The sequence below is a fragment of the Vulpes vulpes genome, chromosome 1 (assembly GCF_048418805.1).
Source record: "Vulpes vulpes isolate BD-2025 chromosome 1, VulVul3, whole genome shotgun sequence".
In the NCBI taxonomy this organism is placed as follows: Eukaryota; Metazoa; Chordata; class Mammalia; order Carnivora; family Canidae; genus Vulpes; species Vulpes vulpes.
In genome coordinates, this window is record NC_132780.1 from 94436992 (window position 1) to 94464182 (window position 27191).

A 27191-nucleotide genomic window follows, 5' to 3' on the forward strand; every position below is an offset into this window, starting at 1 on the left:
CTAACCCAGTGGCTATAAGAAAATCTTTCCATTTCTGTTACAGTGAGCTCAGCCAGGATGAAAGACCACCACACATCAAGATTTTTGGAAACAGCAAGGTGAAATGGGTCCCCAAATAGTTAGAAAATTTTGATATCAAGTCTATGTAGGCCTAACATTAAAATATACTGAGGAAAAATATTAAAGTTAATAGTTTGAGAATTAAAAATAAAGAAGAATATATATTTTCAGTGTTTGTTAGTCACAACTATACTCTTTTCCATAGAATGATCTTTCTGAAAAGTGACCAAATTTCCTTTGAATCCTGAATCTCTCTGGATCAGGATTAATTTGGGTTATATCACAGAAAAAAAAAATTATGAGAAAGAAAACTATGAGTATATAGCTTTTAGGGTGATTAAAAAGATTGAGGTAAGGCCAAGTAGCACAGCAGTGGAGATGTGGCCGAGAAGTGAACACATTAAAAATGAACTTTCTAGGGGCAGCCCCGGGTGGCTTAGCGGTTTAAGCACCACCTTCAGCCCAGGGCTTGGTCCTGGAGTCCCTGGATCGAGTCCCACGTTGGGCTCCCGGCATGAAGCCTGCTTCTCCCCCTGCCTGTGTCTTTGCCTCTCTCTGTGTGTCTCTCATGAATAAATAAATAAAATCTTTTTTTAAAAAAATGAACTTTCTAGTCTCATAGAGTTTCTCTGAAACTAGGAATATTAACTCCCTGAGGGGAGAGATCATGTCTGTTTTGTTCACAGCTCTGTCTGGTACTTAGTAGCCACTCAACAAGATATGTTTAATGAATCAATAAAGAGAAATTAATCACGGGGTTTGGGGAGGAGGTGTCATGTGTAATTATGATATAGTTACCTTTTTAAGTAAAAAGGGTTTTGATAAAGAGAGGAAGTAAGAATTAAAGAAAATCTTGTCATGATTTCCACTGCTTCTAAGTAGTGCCATTTGCATTCCAATAAATAAAAGTGTGAAAGAATTATGCATTAATGAATGAATGTACTCTTAAAGCAGGTAATGCAGTGACATTTTTGTTTAGTTAGACTTTGCAAAAAACTAGATTTGAGCAATAACCTCTAAACTGGCTTCTATTTTGATGATTAGTTTGGCATTTTTATAATATTAGATGTAAATAATTTCTAAAAAATTTGTAACAACTTGAAGGGCTTGATTTAGGAATACTCAGGTCTTTTACTTCAATTGTACTGATTAACAAGAACAGGTGAGTGGAAATATTAGTGACTTACTCAGTAATATATTTAATGGAATGATAAAGCTTAAGGAGTTAAAAGATATCAAAGAGGTCTATGGCACTGCATTCATGGAGGGAAATTATAGAATCTCGAATCCATCTTCAGGTGAGAAGTAAGAAAGTGTCTAAAAACTATCTTTGATTCTCACTGGGAAATAAGAGCTGTGCCAGTTTGGTAAGCCTGCCATAACAAAATGACAGACTGAGGGGCTTGAACCACAGAAATTGATCGTCTCACAGTTCTGGAGGCTAAAAGTCTGAGATCAAAGTGTCAGCAGTGTTGATTCCTTCTGAGGCCAGGAGAGAAGGATTTCCTTCCAGCCATCTCTCCTGGATTTGTGGATGGATATCTTCTCCCTGCATCTTTTTTTTTTTTTTTTTCCTTAAGGCTTAAGGCTTATTTATGTTAGAAAAAGAGAGGGAGAGAGTTAGAAAAAGGTTAGAAAGAGAGAGAGAGAGAGAGAGAGAGAGAGCATGAGTGAGTGGGGGAAGGGGCAGAAGGAGAGGGAGAGAGAATCTCAAGCAGGCTCCCCTCTGAGTGTGGAGGGCTCGATCCCAGAACCCCAAGATCATGACCTGAGCCAAAACCAGGAGTCAATGCTTAGCAGACTGCACAACTCAGGCATCCCTTCCTTCTGCATTTTCATATCCTCCACCCTCTGTAGGTATCAGTCCAAATTTCCCCTTCTTATATGGACAACTTGTAAGGGACCTTTATAAAAACACCAGGCACACCTCATTAGCAGCCAACTTCTATTAACTTGATTACCTCCATAAAGATCCTATCTCCAAATACATTCTGAGTTTCTGGGGTTAGGACTTTAATATACAAATTGGCAGGGGGGAACATAATCCAACTTATAAGAGAAGTTTTCTCTTACCATCATAGTTTCACTTATATCTGCAATGGAACATCCCCAATAGAATGGGCTCTCAAGTAGAAAGTTTTGCTTTGTCAAAATTAGTATTACTAAGTTCTGGGAAACAAAATACTGCAGAAAATCTCTAATACTGGAAAATATCAGGCGAGACAGAGGTTTAAAAGGCAAAAATATCTTAATTGTCTTAAAGATGGTAATGTGGTAGAAGCGGGGAGAGAAATAATAACGGGAAAAATATTGCTGTTAAGTTTTTATGCAATAAAGCTTGAGGAGCTAGATGGCTGGTGGAATGTCTACCACTTAAGAACTTACAAGTAAATAATAACCATGTGTAAATGAATATCTCCAAAGAATATCAATATAACTTGTTCCTCTATCAGCCACTTGAACTTAAAGATTAAGTGTTGCATAAGAACTAGGACCCGGCCCTATGCACAAGGCCTTCGTTATCAGCTCTGGTCATATTATAGTCAACTTTTCCATGAAAGGGCCCACACATTCTCACATTGCTGGTGAGGAGGTGGTGAAGCCATTGCTAATAATTAGTCTTCTAGCATGAAATGAATCAGGCATTTGAGAGTAACTCTTCAGACTTAATCTCAATCAGACAGAATTCCAGAATATGTAATTATTTTTCCATCCCATATCTTGACAATTAGCTCTTGCATTATACATTTTATTCTTTTCCAAAAATCAGAGCAATTAACATTTCTAACAATGCTTTCCTTCCTAAAGTCATTATCTTCCAAAAAGCAGGTTCAGCCTTAGTGTTGAAACTCTTTTCGGTGGAGAGGGGTGCATGGAGGTTTCTCATCATCAATAACCAATATTAATTTAACACTTGCATGTGTCGGGCATTATGATAGAAATGTGAATATAAGATAGTATGTTTTCCTTCACTGTTCCCATCCTACCCTAACCCCAGGAATTTTGATCACATCTCCCTGTTGTATACTCTTTGTAGCTTCCTGTACTTCTTTTTTTATGGCATCTGCCAATATTTAATCACATATTGGTATAGCTATTTAATAAATTTCCTTAATATTAATTAATATCCTCCTAGACTCTGATCTCTTGAAGGGCTGGGGCTTGTGCACTCTCTTGCTTACAGTGATATCCTGAGAGCTTCTCTCCTGAAGCATTATGAATAAAACCTATGGAAATCTATGGAAACAAAAAGATAAGAAATTATGAAATGGTGATTTAAGGGGGAGAGAAGAAGTTTTTTCAATTTTATTGTTTTTTAAATTTTATTTTGTCTTAAACAGAGACAGATGCTAAGACTTCAAGTCTGAGACACGTTATATTCCAAATGGCATTGCTTTTGAAGTCATTGTCTCTTCTATCATTTACTGTTTCCTGTGAGGAGATGCACATAATAAATTGCTCTCATAATTTAGCAGTAGGTTAAAGATTTTTCTTTTTTTTTAAGATTTTATTCATTTATTCACAAGATACACACACACAGAGGCAGAGACATAGGCAGAGGGAGGAGAGGCAGGCTCCGTTCAGGGAGCCTGATTTGGGACTCCAGGATCATGCCCTGAGCTGAAAGCAGATGCTGAACCTCTGAGCCACCTAGGCATCCCCAAATTTTTCTTTTCTGGAAGAAATCACATTTAGCATGATATAATCCCACAGGTTTGCCTCAGTTGCCAGGAAACCCAAAGCAAAATTTAAAGGTAGATTTCAAAAAAAAAAATAAAAATAAAAAATAAAGGTAGATTTCAGTGAACAATTTAGACAAATCTGTAGAAACAACTTCTCAGTTGCTAAATTTGGTTTTAGACTTGTATTTTTATTTTAACTCTCTTGTTGTACGTATCTTGTTGTAAACTGCCTCAGATGTTTTCAAAAGTAAGATAGCATATTATACTAATGCATTGCTATAGTGATAAAACAGCAAACACAGAAGAAATCTAGTTCTAAAATGTAACGTGCTTCTCTACTAGCTTTTCTTCTTGAAAATACTTGACTCAGACTAGAAGAAATTAACCACTGGACCAGAGCTAATTTTTAAACTGTAGGTTTTTTATCTCAGATGTGAAATGTAAGCCATTTGCTCTCAAAGTAAAACTATCAGAATATTTTTGGCTTGTCTCCTTAAAATATATTATAATACTCCAAATCCAGTCGAATGGTACTAAATTTGTTATCTATTATTACATTACAAAATAACCCAAACTTAGTGATCAAAAACAATCAATTTATTTTTCTCACGATTCTATAAATTAGGAGTTCAGGTTGACTCATTAGGATGGTCCTGCTCCATGTCATGGGCTGGGTCATTCCTCTACTGTGTCATTCCTCTACCCTTACGGGTCTAGTCCCCGAAAGCTTCACTCTCCTATCTGGAGCCTCATTGCTCCTCTTCTGGCCTCTTTCTTTCTCTATGTAGCTTGAGCTCCTTCACAGCATCACACCTTAAGGTGGTTGGATGTAGAAGTCGTCTGGCTTCTGGACGATGTGTTTCAGGAGAATGGTGCAAGCTGCCCATCTCTTAAGGCTCTGCCTTGGAGGTTCTAGTGTTGTTTTCAATGCATTTGAATCATCAAAAGAGTCACAGGTCCAGCTCACATCCAAGAGAAGTAATAAACTCCACCTCTCAATGAGAAGAGTACAAAGTGAAATTATTGGATTTTTCTATTGTTTCACTAAAATATAGCATAATTTTCCCAATTGTTTCCAGCCATACTGAATTAATCTATAAACTTTTATAATCAAAGCATTTTCAGTTACATTCATTAAGTAGAGACACACAAACCCCCATAGGAGAAAGATACTAAGGACTCCTAATATGGGAACAGACAAACCCAGGTGGACTCTTACCTACATTACTCACAAGCTTTGTAACATTGGGCCAGCTATTAAATGCTTTAGATGTATTGGCTATAAAATGGGTTTAATAACATCACATAACTCATAGAACCATTGAGAGGTTTAAATGAAAGAAAGCATGTAAAGTGTTTAGCTCTCATGTTTGGGACATATTTAGGACCCAAAAATGTAAGATATATCAAGACAACCTTAAAATTATGGCTTGTCCTTTTAGCTTACCATTCTACACTTTTTGTTATGGTATAAGTTGTGATTTTACTCATAAGGCTACTTATAGACATGGTGCTGTTGAACCTCTTTGCTTTTGGATTTTATTGTTTAAATGTCATTTCTCAAAAGACTTCTTCATGGTCAGCAGGTTTACACTTTTATTGAGTCATTTAGCAGTTCCCAGAGGCTTAGGAACTAGTGACCATAATTAATTTCTCTTCTATAGATACTTGTCCCTAGAGCAACTGCAGTGGTCTGGCTTCATTGCTGAAATAGTACTTCATTTGTACAGGATCTCATTAAATCAAAGGATGCCAAATTACTCTACTTTTTTGGAGAAGAAGGGAGAGGGAGAAACAGATACCCAAACCCTTATGTCCAACATATGATCACTTATTGAGATTCTATCTGAATTTATTATTTATTTTTTCTATCTGAATTTAAAGCCAAGTCTTGTTTTCTAATCTGCCATGCTCTATCAAGTCAAGACTTGGAATTCATTTGCATATTCAAAAGCATGGCCTTATAACTTATCAACACTCTGAAATACTCTTTAAAATCCTCTTGCTGCTCCACTTTCATGAAAATATTTCCTATTAAAGTCTCAAAACTTATATTGCAGGGCATTCCATCCTTCTTTTTAACTCTAAGATCAAGTTGTTTCATTTGTGTTTCCTTTGTCCCATGGACACTTATCTATCCTTTCCTTACCTTTCCCTGTCTCAGCAGGCCTCCCCAGGGACCACTCCCTTCATGAAAACTCAGCTGTGGCTTTTGTGGCTCAGCACTGTCCAGATTCTTCTCTTACCTCTGAGCTACTTCTTCATTTCCTTCCAGCCTCCTCCCATTCTATCCTACTTCTAATATGGGAGTGGCTCAACCTCCAACCTTGGCTCACTGGCCTCTCTCCTCTTATCATCATTTTCTTTGTTTTCCCTCTCACTCCACTTCTCCATCTTTCTCACTTTCCCATGCATTCTTTCCTTTCCCCTCCCCAGCAACACACAAGTTCATTCATTCAGGCTTTACATCCAATCTGTAGCTTTCTTAAATTTATCAGTTAGCTGAATGTCAAATCTTTATTCCCAGTTGTCCACTTGATGTTCCCATTGAAATGTATCATGGACACCTTAAACTAATCCCATCTAAAGTTTGAACTAATTCCCACCTAATTTGATTCCTTTCCTTATTTTCCCCATCTCAGTAAATGAAACTACCATCCACTAATCTGTTAGAGCCAGAAACCTGGCAATTATTCGTCCCTCATTTCTTCCAACATCAATGCAATTCGTTGACACTTCTTACTTAGTTAACTTCAAAAATAGATTTTTTTTTAAATCGTCTTTTTTTTTTTTTTTTTTTTTTTTTATCTTCATGGCCTTTCGTGCAAGCCATGACCATTTTTTGGATTCTTTAATAAAGCTTTTTTACTCTTTCCTCCACATCTACTTTTCCCTGTCTTTCTCTTCCTTAACTTTCCCATGAAGAAATCACAGCACTTTTAGGCAGATTAACAGCTTTCCCATAGTAGTAAGTATTCCCGAGGAAACAAGGCAGTAAAAGAAGAAAGAACCTCCCCAGAGTCAGAGAGAGAAGTGGCAAACTTGATATTAGAAGCCAAGTTTCTTCTTTGTGGCAATATACTCTTTTACTCTCAGACATCTACTGTTTTGTGTTTCTCCTCTTCTTGATTTCCTTTCTTTTTTTCTTAATTGAAGCATTTTATTTTGTGAAGAATAATGGTATTTGGGGCTGTCTTGAAAAAACGGATGCCAAATGCTTTAGTTTAAGTTACATTATTCATCCTCACCTATCTCAGGGGAAAAGAAAAAAAAAAAAAACCTCACAGAGATTGGGAGAGTTTACCAGAGGCCCCAAAACCCAGTCTAGAAGGAAGTGGCCTAATTCTTTCTTTGAAATTAGAATAAACAGACATATTCAAACATTGAGTATTTCCAGATTGGGAATCTTTTTTTAAAGTGATTTGCTAAAACAGAGTATAATAACAATGTTAGGGACGATACTTTTTATGAACTTTACTCTTTGTCCACTGACCTCTTTGGATGGCTTTTGAAAGTTTTCCTTATTCTGGATACAGTCAGCATATTTTACCTTATGCCCTATGTTCCTTGGCATAACCCTCCACATCTGTGTAGCTCAGGAATGAACTTGGTCTCCATCGCATCCTTTTTACTATTCCTCTACCTGCTCATTCCTCCTTTGTTCACTCCTCAGCCTTACCCCACACTTCACTAAATTCTACATAGTTTTCTGTAGCTAGCTGTAGTTTCCAAAGGATCCATGGAGTTTATCTAGCTGCTATAAATTGCACAGATTTCTTTCTTCAAATGTCTCTTTAACTCTCAGTAAATACTGACTTAGAGTAATAATTACCCTTCACTGATTGGTTATAATATACTCTCACAGGTAGTGTTTTCATAGCACTTAACTCGGAGCACATTCAATGATGTTTTTTTCTTCCTTGTGTCTCACAACTCAGGAATGCGGTATCCTTAACCTTGATTCACCAACAAGGATACTGAGCATCAGAAAGGTTAAGTAACTTCCCATGGTCACACAGATAAGAAGGCCCATGTCAGTTGACAACATTTAAGACTCTCTTTCCCTTACTTCATCACATCACTTCTCTAGAAACTGTTACGATTTTTCACTGGACAGTCCATGCTCACTGTCTGTTACCATAGGAACTGCAGAAACTAAGACTGGAGTTTTTGTTTTCATGCTAGCATTCTCAGGTTCTTTGGTCTAGGAGTAGAAGGGAATCCACTCTTGTCAATCTGACCTTCTAAACAGCTTTTGGCTCCCACTTCCATTTACTTACTGACAGTCTGCATTGCCATTTCCCTAGCCCAAGTCGTCTTCATTCTGCCCTGAAGAACTGCCACCACCTCCTAACTGGCTTTCTGTTGCCAATCTTGTCCCACAGAACCCTCTAAACTTCAGTCTACAAGAGCTTTCTAAAACATCAGTTGGAGCATGATATGCCTGTGCTTGCTGTATTGCAATGCTTCATGATAGCTCTCCAAAGAAGGTCCTAATTCCACTTGCATACTGTACCTTGACTAATCAGATTCATAGAGACAGATAGTAGAATGGTGGTTTCCAGGAGCTGGGACCAAGGGAGAGGGGAACGAAGAGCTACTGCTTAATGAGTAAGAGTTTGTGTCTGGAAAGATGCAAAGGTTCTGGATACAGATGATGATGATGGTTGTACAGCCATGTGAATGTACGGAATTACACACAATGATTACAATAGTAAATGTATATTATTATGTATATTATATTGTACATTATGTATGTACAACATCATGCATGTTTTCTCACAATAAAAAAAAGTAAAACACACTTCATTAGGTGGGGAATGGCTAAAGAAAATTAAAGATGAGAAGAGGCATAGGGAGGACTGTGAGGTAGGAGGCAAGATAGGCTTCACTGCTACAGAATATCTTGCTTGTTTTTGCTCAGGACCTGAGTTACCATGCACAACCACAAGTTTTGAAGCAGATTCCTTCTGATTACTGGTGGGTACAAAAGCAAAGCTTTGGAAATGTGTGCTGCTAAATTCCCAAGTATTGGATGCCCTTTATTTCCCAAGTGTAGTCAATAAGTGCAATCCTCAAAAGGAATATTAGCATCTCAAACTGCTAGTCAGACCTACCATTTATCTTTCCTTGTCCATGTTTCAGTTTGACATAACCGCTTCTCTGCTGTGCATCATCAAAGAATTATGAGACCATTTGAGGAGGTAAAGATGACTAGATTTTGAAAAGCAGATAATTACGTCTGATTTATGTCTCCAATGTCTCAATAAATCACCTTAATATCCATGCTTCCTTGAGTTTGGTTTTATATTATTTACTTTTCTTAACTCACAAAAATAATCCATGTGGATTCCAAGTCTAATCATAATCTTGTACTAAGCGATCTGACTTCTGGGTTTTTTGACATTAAAATGCAAGTTTTTATTAAAGTACATGTCATCAAATCTTGAGGATTAAATCAAAGTTTGATCTCCATATTATAAAAACTAACTGGTTTAAAGTGAAATTTCTATCCAATCTAGGCTGTTTTGACTTTGTGATGTCTACTGTACAGCCTACCTGATTGTTCTTTTCTTTAATTGTAATTTGACCACTAAATAAACATACGTCTTCGAATATTTTTGTTTGCCTCTAACCTAAAGATTCCACCATTTAGGGACACATAACCAGCAAAACCTCATGATATACTTAGTTCCCCTTTATAATGTTATCTTAGTTCATTGTAACTATTTAAGATTTTTAAAAATTTACAAATGTTTCCCAATGAAATAGACTTTTACAGCTTTTTAGAAACTGGCAAATTATAAGCCATTTTAAATTGTCTGGATCCTAAGTATAAATTGCCAGAGCTTAATTCTTCTAAAATTAAAAATATTCTCTCCTTCTTCTCACCTTCTTCTGAGACATTCAGACAGAAAACATGAAGTTCAGCTGAAAACACAGCCTAGAAAAACACAAGTTATCTAATTTGGAAGACAGCATATGAGTCACAGAATAAGCTTTGGCCGTGGTACTGCCATTTAATTTTCCTTTTTCGGTCTTTTTGTATTTTGTCAGATGGGCAGCCTTTGACATTTTGATCATTATGAGGATGTATTGGTAGTACTTCTAACATTCTTAGAAAATGAAAATATTTAAGTGACTTGCTAAATCGGAACCCTTCACTGAATGAATATTCGACCAGCTTCACATTTCAGATCAGTTTTATCTGGTGTTAGAAACTTTTTAAAACCATTTCTTTCATAATTTCAATGCATTCTGGATCCTTTTCATCTCCCTCCCACCCCACTTTTCTGTAGCTGCTTAATTTAATGTTTGTAAAATGATCCTTTCTCTTATACAATCTCTATGGGACCTTACTTTTCATAACAAAATCCATTTGTGCAGAGTGAAGAGCTCTAAAGTTTAATTAAAGGAAAGTAATTTATCTTATCTGAGTCTCACTTGTCCCATCTGTAAAATGGCAAAAGTTCTTTTTGCCTCTAAGAATGTACAATTTCTGCAAAATGATTTGCTCTCAGTGTGATTTATAACTAATGCGTACATCCACCACCACTCTCCTACAGTATAGGATCCGATGGATTCTTATCTGGACTCCTTCAAAAGGTTCCTAACAGGGCTCTCCACTGCCTGTCTCTCCTCACTCCAAAACATCCCACATATGGCTTGAGCTGCAGATAAACATTTAATATGCAGTTTGACAGGTGGAACTGGTTTGCTCACAGAATTGATTACAATTCTAAGCTAGTACCTCAGTTTGACCTTTCTGACCTTCCCATCTTCTTCCCTGCATGTTCTCTGTAATCATTGATTTGTTCATTCAAATGTACTTACTGAGGACTATCAGTTGAGCACTATGCTATGTGCTAGAAGTAATGATGAGCCAAAACAGAGAAGTTCCAGGCAAAGCTCTGCTTATATAAAGACTGGGATGGGAAGAAGTAGGGGTTTTATGAGACATAGTATATAGACTGAGACTGGAGCAGAGAGTCTGAGTGTAGGGCATAACTAGGGAGAGTAAAGTGAAAAAAAAAACCACAGACACACACACACACACACACACACAACCTTCTATAGGATCTCATGGACCTCCTTAAGGATTTGTTTCCTTATCCCAAGCACAATGAGAAACTCTGCTGAACAAAGTAGTGATTCCCTGCCATGTTCCTCCCCTAAACTATTGTTCTACAGATCTTTCAGCATGAACTACACTCATCTTTCCAACTTATAACTTTTATCTAGAACACCAATTTCAAATACCATCTTTTCCATAGAAAATTTTCTTCTCTCCCTAAATCAACTAGAGCTTGTACTGCAGTCATTTATACCTTTATGCCTTTCAAATACTAGACCTATGGAGTCTAACACAGTAGCCACTAGCTACATGTGGCAGTTGAGCATCTGAAATGTGACTATTCTAAGTTGAGATGTGTTCTAAGTCTAGAGTACATACCAGATTTAAAGGCTCAGCATAGTATAAAAAAATATGAAATACCTCATTGATAATTTTGTGTTGATTAAATTTTGAAAGAACAGTATTTGGAATATTTTGGGTTAAATAAGTTATATTTGTAAGTAATTCTATCTTTCTTTTTATTTCATTTAATGAGGTTAGTGGAACATTAAAATTACATATGTGGTTCACATTTTATTTCTATTGAACGATACTCTTTTAGACTATACACTTCCTGCATAGTGAATGGTTTGTTCAATTATACATCTGCTTATTCCCCTAAGAAGCACATTAGCTTGTCCACAGTGAAGACTCAGTAAATATTGTTTAAATTCTTTGCCATTCTCTTTAAAAAACAAGAGTTTTTTAAAAAGTGGTTTGCCACTTTAGTACACTACCTACTTTCCATCTGAAATGTATAGCCAAAACTCCACAGTGAAAATAATGGGTGGGGGAGGGGGGCATATTTTCCCCTGGACCCTAAGAAGGCTAACGTACTAAACATGTGGCAGGACCATGGCAGACACAGTAGGCCATGACTGCTGATTCAAAAGGTTTCTCTATTTCCAAAACAAGAACTTTTATTGCAGTGTATGGAAGGAACATTCAGACAGAGGATCCTTGTGGTTTCTCACTGTATCTGTGGAAAAAATCTGAGGTTAGGGTTTAAATTAAACTGACATTATAAAGAGCCTTTGTAGTTGCTATGTGTGTTTTAACATCTGTTGCTATAACTAAACTGACACTGATTATTCTGAGTGATGGAATAAAATGTGGTTTCCTGCTTATGAACACTTTCTAGTGTTAACTTGGTCTTTCTTAATTATGAGACATAGATGGAGGAAAATTATTAAAAGTCTAGAAAACATAACACAGAGAAAAAAATTATTAGGAAACCAAGTAATTCTGGTATGAGAGAAGGTATTTAGGACTTCCTAATGCCACATCTATAATCTTATGAATTACTTTGTTTTGCCTTCCTTCTGGTTTAGAGCAATTCTTCTTATGGTTCCTAGAAGCTCCCCAAGGCAACCTTACATATACATTTACCTTTTGGTTAAGGGACTTTTGAGGATAAACAAACATATTTTTCATCATAAAATGGTTGGAAATACTTCTTTGCCAATGAAAAAACTGACTTCGTGGAAATTATATTTTACACCTGGAAAAGATGTTTAGTTTTATACTTCTTCTCTGGAAGCTAATTTTCTGTCTTGCTGCCATAGGAACCTTTGGCTTCAACCAAACTCATCTCCACCTTGTCTCTTGAAATGCCTGCCATTCATCCATATTCATCTCAACGTTCACCCTGATACCACAGAGTCTTTCCACGTATCTTACCATGTAACTCTTCTCCAAAGGTTTTCAGATTGCTAATGAAGATTAAGTATGGATAGACTCCTGTAGCCCCTCTCTTATGACAACAGCAGCCTATGGCAGGCTACCTCCCTGCCAGGTGCCTTGTTCAATGGATTGTGGCCAATATGACCAAGTCACTTTGTTGCTTTTTTTTTTTCTCAGAAGGAGCAGAGGGATGGCAGATACCTAGGACTAATAAGCTCCTCTCTAATATGCCATGTGTTGTACTTATTTATGTGAATGTTGTTTCTACTTATTCCTAAGCTCAAAAATCTTTTGTTAGAAATAACTTATTTCATTATGTCAAGTGCAGTTATGGATGCTAGGATAAAAATGTGTTTGTATATTTGTGGTTGAGGTCTAGCACATTCTGTGGAGAGGTGATAGGAGTCAAACCTCGATTCCACATCTTACTTGCCGTATGACTTTACACAAGGCAAGCAACTTTTTTGAGCCTCCATATTTTTCGTCTGTAATATGATAATACTGACCTTGTGGAGTATTAGGTGTAAAGGGTGATAATTACACAGTGCCTGGGACACAATAGGCCTTCAATTACAGAAAGCTGTTTCTAGTGTGTTGGGACATTGCTATTGGAATCAGTGGCAGAAACTTGACTTCATTTTTACTGAAAAGAGTCCTTGCTTTATTGAGTACTCATTTGTGAAACATTTGTGAATCTAGAATAGTGTAGAAACATGAAACTCAGATAATGTACCTTGGATATTACATCACTCATAAGTTATCACCTTTGACATAGTCTTTGATGATATGTGGCACCAAAATCCAAAAGCAAACAGAAAATCCAAGCAAAACAAAACAACCTCTCCACCTATCATTTGGATTTTAGTGTATTTGATAGCCAATATGACGGTCTTGTGACAAATCAGTGTAGCCTTTAATAATAATATACATTTGTATAAATAGAGTGTTTTCACAAACATTATCTTTATTAAGCCTCACAGTAACTTTTCTGTCCTGCAAGTAGGCATCTGATAGTGGTGATAATGATGATGATGGTTAGGGAAAAGATCATAATAATATCACATATAAGAAGACACAAGCCATCTGGATGAAAGAATGAAAGTAAGAAACTAAGATTAGGTGCATATTAACTGTCATACATTTTATTTGGTCCTTGCAATTGCTCAATTAGAGGATATTCCCTGTTGGTAAAGGAGGATGTTGAAGCCCAGGAAGCTCATGACTAAGGTCACAAGGAGTATTCCAGCTGGAACCCAAATCCCAGCCTGTCAAATGCCAACCATCATTTCACTACAACCAGGATGCACCTGTTTTAATTTGGGCAGTCTATTTAACTTAATCAGTGTTCATTTTCCCCAGCTGTCAGAAGGGTATAAATGATCCTTTGAGCCCTGTTAACCTCTGACCTTCTAGTAGGGGTCAGATGTTGTCTCTTGGCAGTTAGTATTAAGCCTCTGTGATCTGAAGACACTCCCAAAAAACCTCTTGTCTTGCTTCACCTTCCATACCATTTTATATGTTAGAGTCAATCCTGGATCAGGTAAAGTTGATGGCATCCTCATTGTAAAACATTGCTGGTGAAATGGGCAGTCTGCTTGGAAGTCAAATGCTTTAGCAGCTCCTTTCTCTCAGCTGATCCTAAATCCATTGCTTCTGATACTTGCTTCCCAGGAAATGTTGTCTTTATATCACTTTTAAAACATCACTGGCCTTTAGTAAAGTTCATTGTCTCCCATTTCAGTTGTACATTCTTGTTTTGTGCCTCCACAAGCACCTAACAAGTAATAGCCTTCACAAATGTTCAGACCTATAAAGGAATGGGTTTGCATTGACAGCATAGCCCCATGTTCAGATGAACCCCAACCTGGAAACCTCCATCCATCTCTACAGCTGGAGGAGGAGTGCCCAGCAAGTATTCCTTTACGTTAAATGAAATGCATGTGTGCTTTTGGGTGTGGAATGAAGGGAGAAGAAGGCACTATACAAGGACAAGAGAGTGGTTGGGGGCCATAGTCCCTTGAGAGTGCAGAAGGTGAAGTTTGGAAAGATTGCACAGTATTTGTTTCCCTGGATGGATTTGCACAGTGGTGGAGAAGGGAATGTAAGGACAAGATGCTGAAGGGCAGTATTCTCCAGTGGCTTTGAAACTCAGCAGGAATCATGCCCCTGATGATTGCCGAATGGGACAGAGAGCAGAGCGGAGGGGTGTTTTCCAGCCCCTAGCCATCCGCCCTTCATTATCCTCTCATGTCAACATCAACACATGGTGGCTAATGCATCCCAAGGATGCCAGACTAACAGCAAAGGTGGCTAGGCAGAGCCAGCAAAATACAACCAGGCTGGAGGCCAGATAAGGTTAAAGACCACACACACACACACACACACACACACACACGTGCACGCGTGCGCACAAACACATACACACAACTGGATCTTTTTCTGGGGACAGTCTGAGGGGAGACTGCCACTGAGGTATAATTTGGCTATTTACCTCTCACCTAACCTCAATTGCACCAAAAGGCTCCTTGAGGGCTGGAACACATTCAAATGAGCAAATCATTTTTCATGAGTAAATGGTCACTTTAGAAAATGCTAACACCCTGGCCCTGTGGGAAAGACATCAAATGTGGTTTTCCTGGTGAGGACATCAGGGTTTTAAAATCCTATCCTTGATTTGAAGGAGGAGGGAAAGGACACTAAGGAGGGAAAAGCAAGAATGTACAAGGCCTGGAGCAGTGGTTCTCCAAGTGGGGTCCCTAGAATAGTGATATCAGCTTCACCTGGATACTTGAAATCAAAGCAAATCTTGGTCCCCATCCTAGAACTCAGGAGATGGGGTCCAGAAATCTGTGTTTTAAAGAGCCCTCCATGTGATTTACATGCAAGCTTAAGTATAAGAACCACTGCCTAGTGGAAGGCCACCTATGGGGTGGGAGGGGGCCCTGGCAATGATACTGACCCTAGGACAGGGGCAAGAGGAGCCCTCTGGGCCCCATTTATGAAATGCCTCTGCCTCTGCCACCGGCCTTCTGTCCTTGCTGGAAGAAAACTGTGTGGAGCCCAGCCCCATGCCAACCAGAGTACTTCCCCCCCTTTATATCATGTCCCCTTCAGACCCTGCTCCCAGGTCTCACCTGAGGTTTCCTGTACAAATGTATAGCCCAGATATCTACACATGTGTCCAAGACAAATTGCTGATTCACAGTTTTATCTAGGGGCAATACAACTGACCCCAGTTCCCATTACTGATCTGTGAAAAGAAATAAGACCATTCATTACTTTTTTGTTTCCCCTCAGAAATCTTATAGTCGTTGAGACAAAATCAAGAAATTCTATGAAAATTGCCTTGGGTGTACTTTTGAAAAAACAGTTAATATTTTTCTGCTTGCTTATTTATATTCTGTAACCTAAATTGATCATTTAATCACCATGCTGAGATAGGCCTTTTTTTTTTTTTTTTAACCAGGCTATTATATGTAGAATTCTGAAATGAGTTCTGAAAAGCTAGGTTAACTAGAAAATTCATATCAATTGAACTTGAATTTTAAGCTAACTTTAAATTCCAAATGAATTAACTTTACTTCTGATCAAGAACTAAAAAAAATTTTTTTACCACATGCCAGCTGTGGAAATTCTTAAAAATGTTTGTTAAAAATTTCTCCAGGGACACTGGGTAGCTCAAGGGTTAAGCGTCTGCCTTCGGCTCAGGGCATGATCCTGGAGTTCAGGGATCGAGTACCGCATCAGGTTCCTTGCATGGAGCTTGCTTCTCCCTCTGCCTCTCTCTCTGTGTCTGTCATGAATAAATACATAAATCTTTAAAATAAATAAATAAATAAATAAATAAATAAATAAATAAATAAATAAGTTTTTTTTTTTTTTTTAATTTCTCCATTTCTAGGAAAATGAGAAAGAGCAAATAATTAAGAGCACCATGGAGCTTTTAGGACCTGGAAAAATCTATTCCATTCTAGGGTTTATTAGTTCTGTTCGGATTGATATGAAACAATACCTTTCCCTTTTTAGAAATACATTTTAAAAACATTTCAAAGTGTATGTCCTATTGTATTAATATAATTGTATGCAATTTATTAGGTAAAAGAAAGCAGAAACAAGATTATGTTAACTGGTACCAGAACAACATTCAATATCCTTCAAGATAACCAGACAGAGGGACTTAAAACAGGCATAATCTCCATCTAAACTAATGATTAGAGTTAAAAGGTGCCTCATTTTAAATGAGGAAATCCATTATTTTCATCTCTCGTTGCAAGGGATGATTATTATATTGTTATTATATCTTATATTGGTTCTATATTTCAGCTAAAGTTGCTGAAGAGTGGAAAAAGTAATTACAGCATGCAATCACATCAAGTGTACATTGGGAAAAGTAAAATTCAAGGGAGAAGCCCTCCATAAGTATATACTTGCATGATGGCATCCAGAGTTGGGTGCATAGGACACACCTGAAGTATATATTTCAAAGGCTGATTTTTAAGTCACCTCCCAGCTTCGATGTTATTTTTAAAAGATTCACTCACTAGGTTTGAGAGATGGAGAGAGTAGCATTCGCATCACAAAATGATAATGCCATTTGTGCATTACAAAGTTTGCCTTTTGGGATCCCTGGGTGGCGCAGCGGTTTGGCGCCTGCCTTTGGCCCAGGGCGCGATCCTGGAGACCCCGGATCGAATTCCACATCAGGCTCCCGGTGCATGGAGCCTGCTTCTTCCTCCGCCTGTGTCTCTGCCTCTCTCTCTCTCTCTCTCTCTCTGTGACTATCATAAATAAATTTTAAAAAAAATTAAAAAAAAAAGTTTGCCTTTTTTAAGAACTCAGTTCTTGAGTCTATGCTTAGCATAGTCTATACCAGCATAGAATTTGTTTTGCTGGCTAAAATCATACAGAAAAATTGGTGAAAATTGGACAATGCTAAAGCCATTTGGCTGAGAGATGGTGCCTAGTTTGGTAAGGAAAACACTGGCTCAAAGTTTATAAACTCTCTAGCCTCATCCAAGTCTTGCTCTGCTTGGATGACTTCAAAAAAGCATCAGTTTTATCTTCTACAAGATGAGAACCATGTGAGCAGCTTCACTCAGTGAATGAATATGCATCTAGGGAGCTTCAGGCTTAGTACAATGATCCACAAAGTGGAAATATTGTGTATATGAGCCAGAGTGAAGTTCTGGGAAGAAATGTTATAAGAGCAAATAACATTTTAAAGAGCTATAAAAGAGCTATAAGGAAGGGACTTATTTAATGCCTAATATTTAAAAATGCATTATTTTGGCACTTCATTTTAGGAAGTGAAAGACTGGTCAGATTTCTCTTTGATGTGTCTGCTGAAAGGCAGCTGCTTTCTTTAAAAGAAGGCCCCATTTAACTTTTAGTATATGGGAAGTCCAAATGTGCCCTGTTGTCACCTTCATCCATTGGTTCATCTTTCACATAATAGATATCCAGATACCAGAAAATTGTTATCATGGCCTTTCTGAGTTTTCATTTCCACCTTCCTATTTGATCTCTACTTCAGTCAAGGTTCTCCAGAGAAACAGAACCAGTAGGAGACATATATATAGTTACTTAAATGCTATGGCTCATGTGATTGTGGAAATGACAAGTCAGAAATGTATAGGGCAGCCCAAGAGACTAATACAGGCAGAATTTCTTCTTTCTAGAGGAAACCTCAGTTCTGTTCTTAAAGCCTTTCAACTGAAAGGATGAGGTCAATTAAACATTATCAAACATAAACTCTTCCAGTTAAAGCCAACTGATTGTAGATCTTGATCACATCTATGAAATTCCTTCATAGCAGCACATGAACCAGTGTTCAGTTTAATAACCAGGTAAAATAGTGTAGTCAAATTGATACCTAGAAGTGACCATCATTATCTCTTTCCCCATTCTATCTGCTCTTATTTGGGTGTTCCCTCATTTATCAATACCCCTGTTAAAATCAAAAGAACAAGTCTAGAATCAGGATTGATTTAACAGGACAAAGGACAGCGTATCACCTGTCTTGCTCTGGCCTCAATGTTTCTAATGATAGAGCCTCCTTGTAGTAGTACAGAAAAAAACAAATAAACAAATTATACTATTCCTATAAGGCTTACAGTAAACTGAAAGCCCTGGGACTTTTCCTACTCGAACTGCTTACAAGCCAGTGTCTCTTATTCCTCAATCAGGAGGAAAGTAATTAGTGAGTTGACCTGTCATAGCTCAAGTGCAAGAAGCTCAAATACATAGTTAAACCTTATTAGTGTGTGTACAAGTTATATGTGGGATTACAGTATGTCAGAACTGAACAAGATCATAAAGATCTTGATTTCCTTCTACCCATACTTGCCAAGAGCCTACAACTTTCTCTAACGTAAGTGATTAAAAGCTTCTTGTCTTTTCTGATAGCCAATTTCATTTATGAAAAGGAAACTGTGAATAATTACAAAATTAATTACCTTTATTTTTTTAAGATTATTTATTTATTTATTTATTTATTTATTTATTTATTTATAGAGACAGAGAGAGAGAGAGAGAGAGAGAGGCAGAGACACAGGCAGAGGGAGAAGCAGGCATCATACAGAGAGCCTGACATGGGACTCGATCCAGGGCCTCCAGGATCACGCCCTGGGCTGCAGGCAGCGCTAAACCGCTGCATCACGGGGGCTGCCCCAAAATTAATTACCCTTATGATAGACACTCCTCATTCTAATATGCTGTGTTATTGCACTTCTCGGATACAGCATTTTCTATAAATTGAAGGTTTGTGGTGTGGCAGCCCTGTGTTGAACAAGCCTATGGGTGCCATTTTTCCAACAGCATTTGCTCACTTGGTGTCTCTGTGTCACATTTTGGTAATTCTCTCAATATTTCAAACTTCTTTTTTATTGTTATACTTGTTATGGTGATCTATAGTCCATGATTACAACTGGCTAAAAGCTCAGATAAATGATTAGTATGTTTTAGAAACAAAGTATACTTGAAAAAAGGTATATACATTTCCTTAGACAATGCTACTTCATTCACACTTAAGCTATGGGGTAGTGTAAACATAATTTTTATATGCACTGGTCAAACAAAAAAATTCATTTGACTCATTTTTTGTGACATTTCCTGTATTGCTGTGGTGTAGAATGAAGCCACAAAATCTCTGAGGTGTACCTGTACATATATATTCATTTTACATATTTAGAACTCACGTGCTTCCTGTTACTACCAGTGAATCATCTTCCAATCCTCACCGCTTATTAGATAGGTATGATCGTTACCTCTCAATGGATGAGAAAACACTCAGAGGTTAAGTTACTTGCCCAAAGTCACTCATCTAATAAGTCGTAGAAACAACACTTGAAATCACATCTTTTAACAGTGCTAAGATACTGAGATAAACACCAAAGTGGACAAAAGCTAAAACTATGAACAAGTAGGTAAATGAAAGCATTGGATCAGGGCCTTAAAAATGTGGTATCTGATCTAGATTGAAGGAAACTGGAACAGAAAATTAGCTATGAAATCTCCAAAAATCGGGTCTGCTAGTTCATATGGACCCCTCGGGGTGAGAAGTGCACACTTAGCAACTGATACCATAAATTATTTGCTGAACTCGATCCATGCAAGATACTGCTTGGAGTGACAAGTGACACAAAGATGTCTAAAGTGAAATCTTTATCTATAAAGCATTTACAATCTAGTAAGGGGCACAACTTAAGAAACTGAATCATCACTACAAGGCATCTCTCCATTCCTTTACATATCTATTAATTCAACAAATACTTAGGAATTTCTATGTGTCCTCAAGACAGTCATGATTAAGATGTTGGTAATGAAATGGTAATAGGAAGTATACTTTACAGGTTAGAGACATCTTTCTACAAGGAAAGGCCACTGGGAAGATTGAGATTAGAAGAAACTGGTTATTGAAAAGAGGAATGTGATGAAAAGTCAAGTTGAGGGCTCCCAGTAAAATGGTCCCACAACTCCTACCCCCAAACATTCTTATACTGGCCTTCGTGTGTTTTCAGGGAAAAGTGACTAAGCAGGCAACAACGATAAGGAGTCCAGCGATTTTTCAAGAAGGTGACAAGCAAAAATATTAAAGCTTGAGATAATCAGAGAGGCAAAACTAATGCCAATGGATGGAAAGGCAAAAAGCACCTGGAGATGAAATCGTAAGTGAATCATTGGCCACTTCCCAAGTCAAATAAATGTCAAAAGCAAATGAGTGCTCTGGAAAGTGTTGGTCCAAGGACATGTTAGGAATTTTACTGCAGCTCTTAAGGCCTCATACCCTCCCTGAGAAAAAGGAATAGCAGCAATGGTGGCAAGGAATTAATTTTATGACTGAACCCTCAAGGGAATTTTCAGGGTATAAATGAAGACTTCCTATTTCATGTATGCATTATGAGTTATTTCCTCCTAACCCTTCTAGCATGACATTATGACAAAAAAATTATTCTGTATTTCCCATGACCCCAGGAGGAGAATATACCTCATGGTAATCATCCATGAAAATAAATACTGGCTGGAGTCATTAAAGAGTGCGTGAATCATGGTGCCATATAACATGATAGATTCACATGGAAAGTTTGAATTGGAATGAGATTTCATGGAGATAGATAACTTCATGGAGTTGTAATGAGCATTTGTGAAGATGTTTTTAGAGCTAAGATTTCAAGTTTGGGTAAGATTTGGCCTCAAAACTGAGATGAACAAAAGAATAAAAGGCATCTCTGTTGACAAGAACACACAAACAGCCAGAAGCTCAAAAGACAAAAAAATGTAGTATTTGTTAGGAAAAGACCAAATAATCTGTTTGGCTAGCATCTGGCACAAAAGTAGATGAGTTGTGAGGAATAGGATTATAAATTGTGCTAGGGCCAGAGCATGTGGTGAGTCCAGGGAAAATGCTACACAAAGGGGCTTATACCATATTCAGTAGACAATGAAGAGCCCTTGAGGGTACTAAGCAAAGAAGTAACATAACCAAAAACTGGCACGGGGGGAAATGGATGGAGCAGCAAAGTGTAGGGTGGATTAAAAAGAGACAAAACAAAGAATGGAAATGAGTAGGTTTTCTACTAGTGTTTAATGACCACTTGACTGTGACTCTTGGGCTCCAAAAAATTTTCCCTATGGGGCAAGAAAAATGTACCTGTGAGCTAGTTGTCTGCTGACCAGTTCTTCTTTCAAACAATAGTATTTCCTTAATATTCGGTTCACTAGAGAAAGACAGACCTGGAGTTCAAATCCCTCATTTTCATTAATACTCTGTTTTTGTTTTGTTTTAGTGGATTTGTCAACCAAAGTACCCACTAAAACCCATTCAAGAAATTTTATTCCATGTTTAAGGAAAATTCTTCCCTATTTTTTTATTAGTTTGGATTAGTTTCCCTTATGCTTAGAATATTTGCCCCTCCCCACACTTTTTTTAAATGAAACATTAGCTGCTTCTTTTATTTCACCCTGGACATGGACAAATGATTTTTTTATACCTACTGGCACTTGGTAGCGTGCTCAGGGACAGTTGAATTGGGGAAAGAAATGAAATCTTGGTCATCATCAATTTAGGATATAAATGGAGACCACAGGATCCCAAACTCTAAGAACAGTTTGAGTTCAAGTAACTTAATGGTTTTTATAGCCATGTGAAATCTATCTCACATAGTCTACCCTTCCGTTTCCACAAGAAGCAGCCCCAATACCATCTCTTCTTTCCCCAAACCAGGGCTAATGTTCAACTGGAATGCACAGTAAGCCATACTGATTTTGAAATATTGGACTATTTCTATAAGGGTTAGTAAGTAGCCAGTGTCCAGTGCCCTCTGAGTGTCCCCTCCTTCCAACCAATCCAGCTGTTCTCTCCTGGCCCAGGACTCTTCAAACACTCCTACCATCCAGCCAGCAAAGAGGTGAAGCTTGAGACAGTAGGAGCCCTACAGGAGCTGTCTAGGTCCTACAACCAACATTTGTTCTCTATTCAGCTTGTGAAATGTTTTGAATGAATATATCTACCTAAAAGCAACTTTTTCTCCTGTGTAATTCCATTCCTTGCATCTAACTACAGTGTGGCCTCCATTTAAAAAAGGCACATTTTCTGGAATCTGGGTGCAATGTGTCTCCACCTCTCACCAGGTGGACTGTTATCTCAGGCTTCTATCTCCACATAACAAGAGATGTGTTGCTGGTACTTCCTCAAGGAGCATCCCTAGAACTTGAAATCCAAAAGAGAAGAAAAGACTCTACCTTCCAGGTTCAGTATGGGGGGTGGGGGGCTGTAGAGAAAGATTCTGATTGGCTCTGTTTGAGTCACATGCCAACCCTTGGACCAATTACCATGACCAGAGGCATGGGATTTTATCGCCGTCTGCCTGAATCACAAATCTATCCTGTTCAGGCATCCATAAACTGTCCTTGACAGGTCCCCAAAATCATAATCTTTGAGATGAGTAGCTCCCAAATAAGAAAGTAAAGGTGGAGATGGGAGTGGAGATGCTTTTACCATAAAAAGGGAAAAAGGTCACCAGGATGATACAATGAATGTACCCAACACTAGTCTTTCTAAGCAAAGTTGGGTGTTTGCAGTTTTGCTTATAAGATGGCAGCATATTGCTTACTGAACATCTGTTGATTCCAAATTAGTATATAACCTCAATATTTGACTTGTTTGAGTGTTGGTTTTATAGTAAAAGACTGGCACAACATGATGATCAGAAGTTTCTATCAACCATGTAAATGTATATGAACATGTAAAATGTTGTATATAAAGCTCCCCATAAAGACAAGGATTTGCTCTTTTCTTTTGAAGTTTAATGTGGACCATATGAATGCAGTGCCTTAAATGCATATTCTTGGATTATACGTTCCATTTCCATTTTTTTTTTCCTTTAACAGGTCAGCTCACACCACTCAATATTGATATCCATCGACAGATGAAACCATTTCAGGAAGGGGGTGGGATCACCAGGGCTAATGCTGCTGAGATTTTTCTTTGATTCTAACCCTTTAGCTCTATTATGAGTCTTTTTATAATTATTACTACTAATATTTATACATCACAAAAATGCATGTCCTGAAAAATATCTTTTTCCTTTTCCACTTACATGGACTCCTATTCACAATGCCTTTCTTCTGTCTCAGTTGTCCTGAGGTCACAGTGAGTTTCCCAGTTTTAGCAATTTCCATGAGATCGTCAAACATCTGCAATTCATTCTCCACTTTTTCAGAACCTCACATAATTTTTGGACCTAGTAGGTCCTTACTAAATACCTATTTATTAGCTGGCTTTCTTCTTGTTTTTAGGGAACAATGAAATCTTACCATTTTCTTTATAAAACATGAAGTGAGAAAAAAGCAGAATACCAAAATAGAAACCATTACCAACTCAGCACATGCACCACTTAGAGGAAAATCGTTTTTGCATAAAAATGAAACTGAGTGTGCCGTGTGTTTCTCTTAAAAGAGGACTCAACAAAGGAACAGAAAGAGCAGGGAGTAGTAATGAGTTCCCATTTTGGATGTTGTGAACCATCTCCTCTTTCATTTAGCACTTCGAATTTAATTAAGTAATGTATACAATTCAAATAATGAGGCTTTATTCAATCTTTATTATTGCAATTTAAATGGGTTTTCTAGCAACTGCCCTTAAGACTTAAGATTATTTTAAAAGCCTTATGGGTTTTTTTTTTTTTTTTTCGGTTTCTCTAATGGAGGAAACACAAAGTTGCAGTAGAAAGCGACAGGAATGCCAAGCAAGAAGAAAATGTCCTGAGTAAAGCAATATTACTTGATCATTGGTTCATTCAACAAACCTGAGCTGAACACTGCACATTCTAGCAGCAAAGGCTCCACATCACATTAGCAGAACTCCAGTGAGTAAATAGCCTTAAACCTGTGACATGGTTAGAAAAGACGACAAGGCTTTCCTCTTCCCAGCCCACATTTTACAGCTGAAGGTAGGGGAGGTTAATGGTCTGTGTGACTTGCTCAAAGTAGTCACAAATCCAGAACTAGAATCCAGTTCTCTTAATCTAGTTTATTGTTCATTCCTGTAGAAAGTCATTTTTATATCTTAAATCTATCTTTGTTCAGGAAATTGTGGGGAAATCCAAATCACTTGTAAACTGACTACTCAACCTCAGAATAACATGAAAACAATATTATACTTGTTGTTTAGGAACCTTTCATGTGCCACACCTGATCCTACCCATAACCGCAAAAATATATTAACTTCATAATAAAGCCAGAGTATTAAGGAACCTAACAGTTGTATGAAATAATAAACCTCTGACACTAGATTAGATTGAGGGGGATGGAGTGGGGAGAATGGAAGAAAGGAAAGAGATGGTCTTTAAAGGACAACACTAGAACGCCAAGAGGGATGCATGGCCCTTCCATTCTGTATTATACACAAGGATAACCCCCTCCCAGTGCACCCTCCTGGTATTCATCCTACCTGAACCCAGACCTCCAAGCCCTTATGCTTTTCATGCTGCATTCACCCTTCCCTGACCCTTATCCAGGTCACATAGAGCTTGAAAATAAAATTTTAAAAATTTAACAGCCCTTTTCAGCCATTTTTTAAAGCTCTCCTGTGTTTGCAAATGCCTTCCTGAGACACATCCGTACACAGTGCTCATTCTTCTAGTCTAGCCTGCCTGCCTCTGGACCTACTCTAATTCATTCAGAGTACAGCAATCTGATCAGATCACTCTAAAGTTTAAAATTCTTAAGTTTTTACGTATGGTGAGTTAAAGATAACATTTCAACATTCGAGTATTTATGTCCCTTTGATAGCTGCTCCCCTTACCTCCTGGCTTTCTATCTTGACACATGTACTTACCAACAAGGTTGGCTCCAATCAAGCCCTCTCATGAGCTTGCCTTTAAACATGCTGTTCTTATCTCAAACCCATCCCCATCACAGCCCTATCCTGCTTGTCCCCCTCACTCTAGCTTTAACACTGTTTTACAACTATTGATTCCTAAATACAACTGCTTCTTATTTTTTATTCCCTGTGCCTTGAATAGTACCTGGCTTGAAATCAATCAATAAATATTTCTTCATCACTCACTATATGCTGGGAACTGTGCTAAACTCTAGGGGTATAATAGTGAGCCTCTTTTCTTGGAAGTCTCAACTCAAAGTGAAGGCAGATGAGAAATGCAGAGGAGATAGACTAGGAAGAGAGAACACACAAATTAAATTTGGTGAATGTCCTAGTCATGAATATAGGAGAGAAAATAGTGTTTTGGTCATTGTGAAACTCACATTCTAATAAGGGGAAATGGATAAGTAAAGCAGAGTAAATGTGCGTGTGTTCCCATTTAAACAAATAAATACCAAAATGGGTCAAGAAGCAGTGAGAAGTCAGACAATGGAAAAGTGTCCCAAGTATGTGACTCTTAGCAGGACTACCCATATGGACAAGGTGGGTCAGAGGGAAGAGTCTGCACATGATCAAAGATTTAGGAGAGCAGTCTTTAAGACATCTGTAAATCAAATTATATGGTGGAAGGTCTGGATGCATGGAGGACACATGGGAGATGAGAATTCAGACTCTAGGTGACTTGGTATCAAAGGCCAAGGAATACAGATTTTACCATTTAGATGTTTTTCAGTTTGTGTGGCACTTATTAGTGGGTCATGAAATCAGCTCAGTAGGTTGTAATCAACATTTTGAAGTACTAGACTGGAATAGAAAATGTGAGTGCATTTCCTGAAAAAATTGTAAATCTGGGGGGGGGTGGTACCAGTTGTCTCAGTTGCATATCTCTCAATATTTATTATAAATGCATATCAGTTCAGGGATTTCTTACAGTACATCAATCTTGACCAAATAGTTTGAAAGTCACTGCTGCTGGTGATGGGGAATCACTGAAGAATTTAAAGCAGAGACAAGATCAACTTTTGCATTTAGAAAGATGCTGTGGTTCCAGTAAGAACAGACTTAAAGGGCAAGGCCACTTAGGAGATGGCTTTAGGAATCCAGAACAAGAATATAGACTAGAGAACTAAATGATAGATATATATACTTGACGATTCATCTCTTCTCCCCATTCTCATTGCTACTATTTTGGCTTGGCCCTCATCATTTCCTTTGTAACCAGTTCCTGACTCATCTAGCTACTTGTGTTCTTGACCATCTTATATCCATCCTTCACACCAAATTGAAAGACACATCTGAAAATCTCCCTCTCCTGCTTACAAGACTTCAGAGACCACTACCACTTATTGTTCGAGGCCCCAATCTTTCTGTCCAGCTTCAGTTCCTGCCTCTCCTCTTTGGGCTCACTTTCTACATGTTCCATGCAGATCCTTGCCTTCATGTATTGGTTTCTGTCATCCTCTCTGCTAGAAATGTCTTTTCCATTTTAACTCACTTGGCTTCCTCGAACTCGACCTTCGAGATTCAGTTTAACCTTACTTCTTCCAGACAGCTTTCTTTGATTTCTCTCAGCTGGGCCAAATTACCCCCACCCCCCACCCCCATCTTTCTCTCCCATGGCATTTTGTATAAAGCTCTCTCATTACATGGAGCCATACTAGATAGCAAATATTAACCAAATGTTCACCCAGTGCCAGGCGCTGGGCTTACTTGCATCATTTCATTTAGTCTTCACAAAACCCTGACGAGGTAGGTATATTGCCCTGGGAAG

General features: G+C 37.9%; 1 protein-coding gene across 2 annotated transcripts in view; it reads left to right on the top strand.

The window, feature by feature from the left end:
- The window catches only part of SGK1 (serum/glucocorticoid regulated kinase 1), a 115456-nt gene that overhangs the window by 8441 nt on the left and 79824 nt on the right, over nucleotides 1–27191 (top strand). The window contains exon 2 of one of the 2 annotated variants that reach the window (XM_072720510.1): nucleotides 20559–20705. The exons of the other annotated variant lie outside the window; for it this stretch is intronic. Coding sequence (XP_072576611.1) covers nucleotides 20673–20705 — 33 coding nt within the window. The 5' untranslated portion in view covers nucleotides 20559–20672. The remainder of the gene's footprint in view (nucleotides 1–20558; nucleotides 20706–27191) is intronic. 2 annotated transcript variants of the gene reach the window in all.